Genomic DNA, 13,065 nt, shown 5'->3' on the forward strand with positions numbered 1-13,065 from the left:
CAACTCTGTCTGCCAAAGCCAGGAAGAACAAATTCCAGCAGAGACATCACAGATTGCATCTAGGGCTAACAAAAACCTGTGAGATGGCAATGACTTTTACCTTGGGTCATCAAAGAGTAGATATATGGTGCCTTCAACTGACTTCATGGTTTTATCCTACTCCTGGAAAGAATTTGGGAATATCTTGGGTGACCTTATAGCAGCTTTTCAATACTTAAGGGCAACTTACAAAAAATATGGGGACAGACTTTTTAACAGGGAATGTTAAGACAGGACAAGGGGTAATGATTTAAATCTAAAGGAGGGTAGATTTAGACTTGATATTTTGTCATCAAGGGGCTGAGACACTGGGGCCCATTGCCCAGAGACCTGGTAAATGTCCCATCCCTGGAAACATTCAAGGCCAGCTTTGACAGGGCTCTGAGTAACCTGTTGACAATGATCCTGCTCATTGCAGGGGGCTTGGACTAGATGGTGTTTAAAGGCTCTTCCAATCCAAACCATTCTATGAGTCTGTGAAGAAGACAAGGAAGAAAAGTGATGGGTAAAGGCTGATCTGACTTGGCTTTCTCTGATGTGCTGGAACCAGAGGCAGCAGACAAATGATACTGCAGCTCCTTCACACTTCAAGACACAGCCAGCTAACCTGGGATCATGCAGGGACTGAGTGCCCAGATATTAACAATGCACCAGACCCTATTCAATACCATACTGTGAAGCTGGGAACAGTAGAGGTAAATACTGTTGTAAAACCAGGCTGACTGGTAGCTGGATATCTCAAGGTTTATGCCAGTCAAAGGAGTAGTGTAAGCTCATTTTCCTCTGCCTGTGTCTGGCTCACCATAAATATGGGTCTCATATCAGACCCATATTCTCACCCAAGTACTCATGTGTGTAACTACATGAATATTCACACACTTTTCCTGGTTATGCAAAGAGCTTCCTTGAAACATTAACCAATTTTGATCCGAATTTCTTTTTGGTACCCATCACAACACTTGAGTACAGATTCTGGATATGTGATTAAGTCAAGTCATTTTCAGAAGAAGTTATTCTTGTCCTGAAGAGATTCTAAAATTATTCTTATTTTGCCATAAAGCTACCAAGAAAATGCTTTGTTGGCTAAACTTTTGTCTAATGCTATTCACCTCTGTTTGTCAGTGCTTTCAAGAATCACAATACACTGACCCATCTCTTTCTCTTAGCCCATCCTTTTCTGATTGTCACACTGCCAAATGTTATCTGATCCTTGGAGAAAATATGAGACCATTTGAGCGGGGTCAGTTGGTTTTGCACAAACTGATGTTGCAGGGACTGCAGTTCTAGTTGGTCCTGCCTAGCACTGCACCAAAACTTAAAATTCTTACCAGCTATGAAGCTGTTTCCTGGGTCACTACAACTGATGTGATAGCTGTGAACAGAGGTGTAGGATTTTGCTGTCCCTTGAAGATTTGTTTCCACAAAACAAGCCAAAGTGGTTTGAAAAAAAAAAAAAGAGGGATTTTTTTTTCTCATTCCCCAGTCCCCAAGCCACTGTCTGGGACACTTGCCAGTAGCAAAGGGTTGGCTTTCAGATGATGGATCTTGACTGTGCTGTTGTTGGCATCTCTGCTCACCCTGGAAAAGCTATGAGAGTTGATTTGGTCTCCCTTCAGGAACTCTCTCATCATCAGTCAGTGGGAATTATTGTCTCTTAGGAGCTAAGGATTAGTGTTCCTTAGGGCATATGAACATGATTTTTAAGCAAGGTAACTCTGGGAAAAATACTGAGAAGAAAGAAAAGGTGAATAATAAAATATTCTTTCAAAAAATGGAGAGCAGCCAAGTCCAGTTCTTGAAGTGAGGAGTAAAAAGTTTGTTCCCACTGCTCCTGCACTTTACTCTGGGGAAGAAAGAAAAAAATAAAAAAGTATTGCACAAGCCCCTTCCTATACAATTCCTGAAAAATCAATGCTGAAATCTCCAGAAAGGAAAACCGTGAATTGAAAGGATGTTGGCCAAGTGAATGACTGTACAAACCACATTAAAGGATTCAGACAAAGTGAGAAATTATGGTGAGGGAAGCCAAATAAATTCTTCAGTATATAACTGTAATAGTAGCTGTGAAAGAGAAATAAATCCTCCATGCTTAGTCTGTCTTTTACCACACTACTCACAACTCTCTAAATTAGCCATAATAAAAATCCTTTCAGTTTTATAAGTGTAGGTGAGATTTGGAAAGAGAATGCAGCAATCTGATTATCTATTACATAAACAGTGCAGAAAAACAGCAAAAAAAACCATATGAAAAGAGCAACTTCCAATGCAAATTATATTGCTTAACAAAAGGAATAAATTATCAGTCCAATATGAGCAATTCCCAAGGATTTTCTCCAGAACAAGTTATCATCACCCTCCTATCTGGAATCTCACAAGATTCTCCAGTTGATTTCATGACATTTTCATTGAACACCCATAGCAAAAAGATTGCAAGGCTTTTTTAACACCATGTTTCAGGTCTAAATCCAAAATAATCTCTGTTTTGAACTCTATACTTTGCTACATATGTCAGATCAGAAAGTAAGAACCACAGAAAAGAAATATGCCAGTGATTAAAGAAACTAGTTATTGTCACATTATTAGTTTCATGTTTTCTGCTACAGCTAGGAAATAATTTAGTTCTTTTTAGAGATCAGCCATTTATCTTCAGGCAGCCAAGGATTAAAGACTTCCTCAGTAATTATCACAAATAGTGCCTTGAACATACTGATTAAAGATACTTGTCATTTTACCTTATAAAGAGCAGTATATCAGCTGCCTTAGTGTTTCAGAATAATTATGTGCTGGACATCAGCTGGAGTCCCAGTCACAGCTAATCACCATTTGCACCAGCAAGACACCGAAGGAATCTTTTAAAACCACCCATTACAAATGCACTCCAACACATGAAAGAAGTGATTGCTATTAAACACTCACACTGGAGCAGAGAAGTCTGAGATGGAAACTGAAGGCATTTCCACGTCAAATTAACAATTCTAGATTAAATTCTGATGTAAACTACATTGAACAATTATAAGTAAAAGTTATTTTTAATATTGGGATTTTTTTGAAATTGATTTTTAAAAATCAGTAGTATGTATCAGTTGTCTAAGAACGACAGAATCATATAACATATTATAATTCCCACAATAGATCCTATTTGGGCTACTTTGTCATGCACAATCACTACAGAATCAAAGAATATTCTGAGTTGGACTACAAAGATCATCAAATTGAACTTTTAAGTGCCTGGACAGGGATCAAACCCCCAACCTTGGGGTTATTAGCTCTGTGTTCTTATGAACTGAGATAATGTCAGGGTCTTCCTACTTCAAGAGATGAAAAAATTAGCTATTTGTGCCAAGAGTCATAACTACAAAGAAAAGAAGACTAAACCACAGATGACTTTTATGAGACATAAAAATGTGGGCTTGAATAATGTTTTGATGCTAGGCTAGAACAGCCCAGGTTTTGCATATGCTGCTGAAAGGATGAAAACATTAGCAAACTGTCTGTGGAAAAGAACACTTATCATCAACAAATTTTATTTGAATGACACTCCTGCTTCTTGTGTTATGCCTGGCATAAACCTCATGTCTTTTGGGACTGCTACATCAATGCTAGATGAAAGAAGAACACTTCTCATCAAACACCAGTGCCTTATTAATGAGAAATCATATGATTAATCAATCTGATTACTTAGAAGTCAACTTATCTGCAGTGCAACTGCTATCCAAATGAAAATAAGATTACTTTGAGTACAGTTTATTAATAATCCCCAGTATGCCATTGATTCAACTTGATTATAACACAGCAGGCATGTGATGCACATTACAAAGACATTAAACCAGCCTGACAACACTGAATACAGAAGAGGTTTATGCTGCTGGGTAAGGCACAGAAATCCTGAAGTGTAAGTGACCATTCAATCTGCAGATATGCAAGGAATAGTTTATTTTATTGTAGATAAATAAAGCTGATGTAATTTTCCAGTATCCAGCTCTTAGGGCAGTGAAATCACCTGAAAACATGAGTCAGTGTGGACTAGAGACACAGACCTTGTAACATCCAAAACAACCCCTTGAACTTCTGCACAACCAAAAGCAATTTAGCAGACACAAAGGGGAATTCAGGATCCCCAAAGGGAAATCAGTCACACATAGCTCACAAAGCTGTTTAACCCCACTGGCATGTCCCAAGACTGCAGCAGATAGGATCCTGTTTTGAACACATCTACTGTGAGAGACCAACCTAACTGTTCCATGGCAGTTTATGACATAAAAAGAAATTAACCAACATCCCTATAAGATTGATTTTCCCATGTCCTGCCTCTCAGTGAAGCTTCATCAGTCTTGGAAGACCAAATCTATTAATGCTTCACCCTAGATTTATCCAGTTGCATCAAATCAGAATAAGTTACAAACAGGAATATGTGTGGTATATTTTGAGTTCTGGTATTGAATAGTTACTAATTCAGACATGCAGTAGGGAAGGTCCAAACAATTATATATCAGTAATCAGAGAGGTCTGCAGGTTTTGGGGATTTTTATTTCATGAAAAGGGTAGGATCCATTCTCATGCCCACCAGCAGTGATGCAAAATTCTCCAAACCAATTGAAGTTTAACAAACACATTCATGAAACCTGAAATAGTATCTACAAGTTTTTAAAGGGGAAAAAACTTGACCAGGTGCCAAGTACTGCAGCACTGTAAGAACTAATATTACTCCTCTTCCTTTAATCCCTTACAGCCTGGTATAAACTCCCATATAAACCAGCAGTCAGTCACATGGCCTTTGCTTGGAGTTAGGTCTAGCCACACAACAATTTCTTTTCCAGCTCTGAATTTTAAATTTTTTTTATGTTAAGCCAGGAGAAAATAGCCTTTGCTCATTATCATTGGTCATGCATAGGCAAAAAGGCCATCATGGTCAATTAAATTAAAACATTCAGCTCAAGAACAGATGTCATGACTTATGGAGGTTTCTGAAGCTCAGCAATTGCACATCTGGCCATGTGGACTGTGCAGCATTATATTTATGATGGTTTGGTGTGGCATTCTGATGACTGCAGGGTAGCAGCGTGCTAAAGCCAGTTCCTGGAAGAGCAATTTCTTTTTGGTATTTCATAGCTCATCTGCTCAGATAATAATAATTATATTGGTTCTGGCTGGGATGGAGTTCACTTTCCCCAGGCAGCCCTCCCAGTGCTGTGTTGGGCATTGGTGGCTGCAGAGGTGCTGGTGGCACTGCAGAGTTTGGTTCCTGCTGAGCAGAGTTGGAGCAGCACCAGAGCTGTCTCCAGCATTCCCCCATCAGCAGGGGGGAGTGGGCAGGATCCTGGGAGGGGACACAGCCAGGCTAGCTGACCCAAACTGACCAAGGGGATATTTCAATACCACAGGATGTGTGCTGAGCAATAAACGCTGAGGGAAAGGAGGAGAAGGGGGAGCATTCACTATTATGTTTGTCATCCAGAGGAACCACTTCACACCCTGAAGCCCCATTTGCCAGGAATTGACTGGACATCATCTGTTGATGGGAAGGAGAGAATGAATCTTTCGTTTTCCTTTGCTCCTGCACATGGCCTTGATTTTGCTTCATTAAACTGACTTTACCCACAATTTTTCTCTATTGCACCCTGTCCTGTTGAGGAGGGGAGTGATAGAATGACTTGGTGAGCACCTGGCTTCCCATCAAGGTCAACTCACCACAATTATCTTGCCATTAAAAAAATAACGAGTTTCCAGAAATAGGTGGAAGATAGACCTTCCAGCTAAGGAAGAAAATTGGGAAGGAAATAAGTTTTTTTCTAATTACAACAGACCAAGGTTTTTCCATGGAGGCTAAAAGAAAAAATGGGAGTGGAGATCTTTCCATTTCTCTTCTTTCAACAGAGACTTGATAATGAAAATAGGCACCACTCTCCAAAGAAGCCTCTTTCTATATATATGCTATATACAGAGATTGGCCTAAAACACAAACAGTTATTTAAATGTATATGATGTGACTGTCTACCAGAGAGGCAGAGGTTGAGGTCAGTTTGCTTGCCAAAAGCATACACTGACCCAATGTTTGGGATAGCAGCCTCAGGCCAAACATTCTCTCAGTGCTCGTTAATTCCCGGCACCAGGTGCTCCAGGCTTGCTTATTTTTAATATTTATACAGAAAAGCTTTGACGGGAAAGGTTGAGGGAAGCTGAGGGCAGCATGTTAATCAGAACCCTTGAATCAAAGTTTCTTAACAGGTTAATGGTTGCAATATTCTGGGGTGAGTTTCTAGAGCTGAGGAAGTATTTTTTACAAAAAAGGGGAAAAAACCCCAAAGCTAGCACTTAAAAAGTATAAAAAATAAATTAGAAAAAAGATCAACAAAAAAATTAACAATTTTAAAACAACCAGCTATCTTTTAAAAATTGCACAAAGAGCTCTCCTTTTTACCTGTAGTAAGTAGCAAGATCAAAGACACACATTAACTGTGAGACCTTCCATGAGTAAGTTATTGTGTGTAACACCCCATCACCAAAACACACAATGCTCTGCACACAAAACCTTCTTTCACAACATTCTTAATAATGACTCATACCCTCTGACTGTCATACACAAGAATTGAAAGCCAGGACCTTTGCCTGAATAATTCATTTCACCTTAGAGCAAACACCTGGTCAGGTGAATCCTGTCTTAAAAATGTCACTGTCAGTGGGGGGTAATCCATACATCTTGAACTGTGAAATGGTCCATGCAGGTGGGGGCTGAACACCAGGAATTGTCTGATCAAGTGCCAGGTGTTACCTGCAGAAATGTTTGAAGAGTTGTTCTTCCAAAAAACCTTCAACAGGAAATATGAAACCATGAAGTGTTCTCCACAGACAATATGGACACTCTGTGTGAATTGAAGTAAGGCATCATTCCTCACCCTCCTTACCTCTGAAGAAGTGGGTTTGCAGTAGCCAGCTCCAAACACCAGATTTTCTAATGACATACTGGACTGGTCTGGTCCTGCCTCCAGGTTGCCTTTACCAAGCCAGGAACCTTTCCCTGGACGAGCAAAACTACAAGGAGAAAGATTGAGAAGAAAAATAAAATCAGAGAAGCATTGTTAGAGAAGAATCATTGTTGTCCCAGTATTATTTCCTTGCTTGGAAAATATTTACAATTTTGATGAGTTTTGCTTTTGTTTATTTCAAGTTTCACTGTCAATTCACGTTTTCCTTGAAAATTATCGTTGTCCAAAGTACAGTAGCTCAAGCAAGGTAAATGAAATTTGTTTTCTAGGCATTAAGTCAAGTGGTTTCAGTGTTCTCTTTAACTCACTCCTTTCTCTGCTGTCTTTTCCAGCATAACATCTCACCAACACAACCCTTCCATCTATCCACATGGATCACATTCTTATGCAACCTCTCATCAGCTTGCACCTTGATGGATGCAACATCTTTCTCTCTGGCTTTACCCACATGACCCTTCCTCTCTGAGTTGTGCATGATCTCTCCTAACTACCAATATTTTCTAGCTCATGCCAAACTTATTCTTACAGATTGGAAGTTTGGTTGCCACTTCTCACTCTCCCACAGCATTAGCTTTCAGCACCAAAAGGATAAGACTTCAGCCAAAAAACTACATTTATTTTTTTCTGGGTGCAATGTGATTTCCCTGTTATCCAAAATTTTCCTCAAAAAACTGACAGAATGTAAGTTGTTTTATTTTCAGTGCTGACTGTTGTGGTCAGTGCTCCCTTGTGGCTATATTTGTACATTTCCTATTGAAGACCATTAAGGGTGGAATAACCTGCATCAAGCCCACCACAGTATTGATGCATAGCCAGGGCTCATAGTTTGGATTAATCTGAGCACTAGTTATATCCTAGTTAATGATGTGGGCTGTCTTTATATTCATTGGAGAGGAATTGGCATTTCCAACATATGAGTCATCTCTTGCTAAAGCAGTGATATCAAACAGATCAGAGGAATTTTACCCTCCAAGTATTTCATGCTAATTGTGGACTGCAAAGAGAGGCTGGATGACTGCCTCATCAACAAGTGGAGATGAGATAACCCCTCTGTTAGTGCCTCTGATAACACATGCTGTAAACAAACTACATCAAGATTTCAAGAGGGAAATCAGTCTACTTGTGGGGAATGCAATGAGTCAAATTACAAACTGTGATTGCTAAATTGCAATGCAAGCAACCAGAAGGGTTCTTATAAAAAAACACGCAGGCAAAGGTGGACCTGAAATAATGAACTGTAGAGAAAATGGGAAAACATATTTCTGTTTGTGCCAAGTGCAGAAGTAATGCCATTGGCTTTGTGCTGCAACTTCCAGACTGGGATCACCACCCACAGGTATCTGGTGCCCATCCAAGCATCCCAAATCCCATTGTACCCAGGACACCTGGTCTTCTTGAAAGAACAAAAACGTCCAGGAGAGCACTAAAAACATCTTAAAACCATCATGTGCCAGAACTAAAGGCCACAGGGAAGTGCCATTCCTGCTGCAATGCCTTGCCAATCTGAGGTTATTCCTCTATGCAGATGTGTGCCATGTGGCCACATCAGCTCAGATAAAACTAATGAATTGATATCTACACCTGATTCAGTTTTTTAAGGTCAGATTACAGTGCTGAGTGCGGTACAGAAGAACACAGAAAACAGAGAATCATAGATTCACAGAACATCCTGAGATGGAAAGGAGCCACAAGGATCTCCAAAATCCAGCTCTAGACCCTGCATAGGACAGCCCCAATAATTACACCATGTGCCCGAGAGCATTGCCCAAATGCTTCTTGAACTCTGGAAGGATTTCTATTAAGATACAAACAAAAAAAATTCATTAATAGCCGTACAACAGGTGAGGTTGTTGTGTGAAACAGTTTTGCAACACTGGAAAAAGAATCTCAAGCAAAATTACAATTTGGACCAGTTTCAGAAAGTTAAATACAAATCCCTCTCTTGTCTGTAGAACAAACTGCTGCTTGTTATAGATAAATGCTGGCAAAAAGGCTGTTCCATAGAGGGAGGATGGGATAGAAGAAATCAGCAAATATCTATTCTTGCTTATGTATATTTTAATTTATGTGATCAAAGCAATTCCCAGCTGGTTGCTTCTAAGCAGCATGAAGCCTTTCCATGTATTTCTCACATTTAAGATAAATGCAATAAATAAATAAACAATTAAATAAAGCTATTTCCAACAGACAAGAAAATCACTCTGAATAATTTCATCTGTTATTGAACAATGTTGTCTGCTGTGGTCTGCTGGAAAGGCTCAAGAAACCAAAAAAAAATAATGATAAAAAACAAAGATCAGAGAGAGAAGCTTAAACAAATGTTCTATGCACATGAAAAACTCCACATCTGGATATGAGCAAAGCTTTCAAAGGTTTAAAGGGAAAGAAGAGCACTTTTTAATGCCTTTATTTAGTTATTTATCTTTGCTTTTACAGCAGAGAAGGATTTTTAATCTGTTGGTTTTACAGAAATTGATTTCACATAGCACTGTAAAACAAAAACCTCTTTTTTTGGGAAGCATGCCAAAACATCATCAGACTGCTGAGGGAAAGTTTAAGTGGAAGGCTTACAAACTGCTGACTTCCTCTAATGTTTTCTGAAGAACCTTATGCTTGAATGAAATTTTTATTAGCAATAACAGGTTAATTTGCTACATCAATTATTTTTTCGCTGTATTTATTTCTTCTAATTATTTCTGCACACATGCTCCTTTGTATGAATCATGAACCTTGGTTACTTACATGTCCATTTGGACTATCTATTTAATAGCACTGATTTAATATCAACATTTAGATCCTTATCCAGTATGATAACCTCATCTTTTAATTGGAGTCAGGATAAAAAAGGTCAAAAGAGGTAACATGTGTGTGGCCAAGAGGATTAAAATATGTGCAGAATTATTAATATTTTCAGTGAAATGTTTATGGGCTGTTTTGGAGCTGGCCTTTAGATGACCTTATCCATGAGACCATGAGTGGTGGAGTCCTGGCACAGGTTACCAAGAGAATTTGTGGGTGTCCCATCCCTGGAAGTTTTAAAGGCCAGGCTGGATGGGGCTTGGAGCAACCTGGTCTAGTGGAAGGTGTCCCTGCCCAGGGCAGAGAACAAGACGACCTTTAAGGCCCCTTCCAACCCAAATCATTCTATAATTCTATGATTTTATGCCTTTATCCTTCAAAGGAGTCTCCCAATTATTATGGCAATCATCTGTGGACCCACAGTACAGTAAACCTCCTTGAAAAGTCCATTTTTTCCTTCATTACAGCCTGCAAGATCCAGCAATCAAAATTTAAGACCTTTCTGACTCAAAGGTTATAGTCAAGTAATTATTTCCAGCAGTCATGGTTACCTTCTATGAATTTGTGTCCATGACTTTGTGATTTATACTTTTGGCCTCTGTAACATCTCTTGGAATGAATTGCATGTAGAAATAAGTGCTGAACTTTCTGGTTCTTTTGAACTTGCTGTTGCAGAATTCAATGTGGCAACACTAGGTTCTTGTAGAGCACAAAATATTAAATAATCATTCCCTGTTTCTTTTTCTGTGGACAATTCTCTTACAAATAAATGAAATGACAGTTTCCTAGCATAAGAAATTGAATGGTCTTGATAAATGCTAATTCAGATGTGTTATTGAAGCAATTTAGAAAAAATACTTTTAGGGCAGTGTAATAGAACACCATGTTCTCTTTCAGATTAACCTGCCCAAAAATAAATACTTTTCTTTCATTTTTAGTTTTGTTTTAGGGTTTTGGGGCTTTCTTTTTGTAGCGGGGAGGGTTTAGTCATTAGGGGGTTTTTTGGTAAGCAAAACAATTTTTTTTTAATAATTGTTTAGCAGAATGGAAAAAAAAGACCAGGATCTGATTCTTGCTTGGGGAAAAAAAGAAAAAGAACAAAAACAAAAGCCCACAATCTCCATACACAGAATCATCACATTTCTAATGACAAGAAATTACAATCTTATGAGTAAACTAGGAGTGGAAATTCAAGAAATGAACTTGTATCCCATTTAGGCCAGATCCTTGGAGAAACCATTTCTTTTTCTCTCAGTCCCTTATACATAAAATATTACTGCTTTAAAAATTGAAAATATAAGTCAGTCCCATAGAAATAGCATAACCCAGAATTAAACCCTCACAGTCCCCACTACCATCTGCATTTCAGCAGGAACTGCCTTCTCCCACAGATCAGGAAAATTGTAGTGACAACACTGATTTCCCTCATTGTTTTAACTCAAAACTTTAATAGAGCTTTTGGCAGATTACTGCTGGCACATGGTCATAGGGTACATGGGTGATCTGTTATTTACTATTAAGAATAATCTGTGGATGTTTACAGATTGTGTCCTCTAGACATGGTTCTGTCTAGGTTTCACTAAGGTTACAATCAGTGACTGTAAAACGTTCTGAGCTTCTTGGGTAGAACTGATAAGGTTTATTAAAATAAAATTTAATGAAAATAGATATCTCTCCTTAGATACCAAACAGAGTCGAGGGGGAATCTGGTTTGAAATCTTTGATTTTGACTGCTGGAAAATGCTGGCTCATTTGTCCTGAACTTGACCTTAACTGCTATAAAACTTGAAAACAGATAAAGCCATGTGGTGATATATAATGTATGGTTGAGAGAGATTTTTCTTTTTAAATTTGACTCAGAAATTTTCATGTTATTCTTATGTGATTTCTCAGCTGGTAGCACAGGAGAATGGCATGCCAAAGCAGAGGTTTATCTTTGCAGATATATAACAAACTACCAAATAAAAGAAAATTCAAAGGAAAAGATCACCCAGTTATTATGGATGTGTTTTTAGAGGAAAATGATATAAATCAGTATTCTTCTAATAAATATATTATGTAAGGAGTAGGTCTTTACTGCATAAAAATTCAAAAAATTTTCTTTCTGCAGATTAATTTATTTGTAAACAGACTGGAGAGGGGAAATAATTGAAGAACTTTAGTATAATATTTGTGCAGTTTCAGACACAAGCTGCCCATAAGTAGGAGCCAGCCAACCTCCAGCTGTAGGAAAATCTGCATAATCTGCACCCAGATTCAAGGTACACAAGGCAGCACAGTGTGTGTATCATTTACAGATGGATCAGTTGTGCTTTTGAGGAACAGGAGGATGCCTGGAAGTAAATAGATTTAGGTGAGATAAAATTGCTCAGGAAGGGCCAGGATTGACCTAATTCTTCAGTGCAGTGAAGCAGAGAACAAGATCAGGGCTAGATCAGCAATCTTTAAATGCTCTGTCTCCTCTTCCTGAAAGAACAAGGTAAAGGCACTGAAAAACTGAGTATCTGTGTCTTGGTTGCTCCACCAACAAAATTTAAATTATATTATTTCTCCATCTCAGATTCCACCAAGATTTCTTGTTTCTCAGTGATTTGGAGATGAGCAATTAAGAATTCAATGTTGACAAGTAAAATCCTGAAAGCCTACTTTGTTTTTTCACATAAACTTATGTATGGAAGTGGGGAAAGGAATAGAAAGTTGAGGAGAATCCAGAAAGCTGGGAAAAATAAACCCCCTTCTTGAGTAAGCAAGACGAAACAGGTTTGCCAGGTGCCCATGCAAAGGATCTGCTTATCTGCAGAGATTTCAAGACAGGCTTTTTTTAAATTTCCTTGGTGGTTTGGGTTTTTATTTTCTGGGAAGTAGTGAAGAGCTCTACAGAATTACTGACCCATGCTTTTAGTGTTTGCTTCCTAAGTGAATCCAGTATAAGCAAGGCACTGTGCTTGCAGAAAGCCTGAGACTAAGCAGACTTCTACACCACAGACCCACACATTTTCCTTTGGGAAAAACAGAAATATCTCTCGGAGTCTGAGTTCTGCTGGAGCAAAGGGTCTTTTCTAACAGCTGGGCTAATGAGCATTGGCTGCACTTCCAGTCCTGGCTAGAGACAGGGAGCTAAGGGAGAAGTCAGTGCCCCAGGCCAGAAATCAAACTCATCCACACAAATGAGAAAAACTTGAGTCCAAAGCCTCCACTCCTCCTCCTCCTCACCTTCCTCTTACAAGTGTCTGCTCACATTTAG

At 38.8% G+C, this 13,065-nt stretch overlaps 1 protein-coding gene across 4 annotated transcripts in view; it reads right to left on the minus strand.

Annotated features, from left to right (window-relative positions):
- The window catches only part of FAM135B (family with sequence similarity 135 member B), a 219,138-nt gene that overhangs the window by 38,841 nt on the left and 167,232 nt on the right, over positions 1-13,065 (minus strand). For all 4 annotated transcript variants that reach the window (XM_033076038.2, XM_033076055.2, XM_033076045.2 and 1 more), the window contains one exon: positions 6,942-7,068. In XM_033076038.2, coding sequence (XP_032931929.1) covers positions 6,942-7,068 — 127 coding nt within the window. The remainder of the gene's footprint in view (positions 1-6,941; positions 7,069-13,065) is intronic.

Source organism: Catharus ustulatus, chromosome 1, assembly GCF_009819885.2.
Source record: "Catharus ustulatus isolate bCatUst1 chromosome 1, bCatUst1.pri.v2, whole genome shotgun sequence".
NCBI classification, from domain to species: Eukaryota; Metazoa; Chordata; class Aves; order Passeriformes; family Turdidae; genus Catharus; species Catharus ustulatus.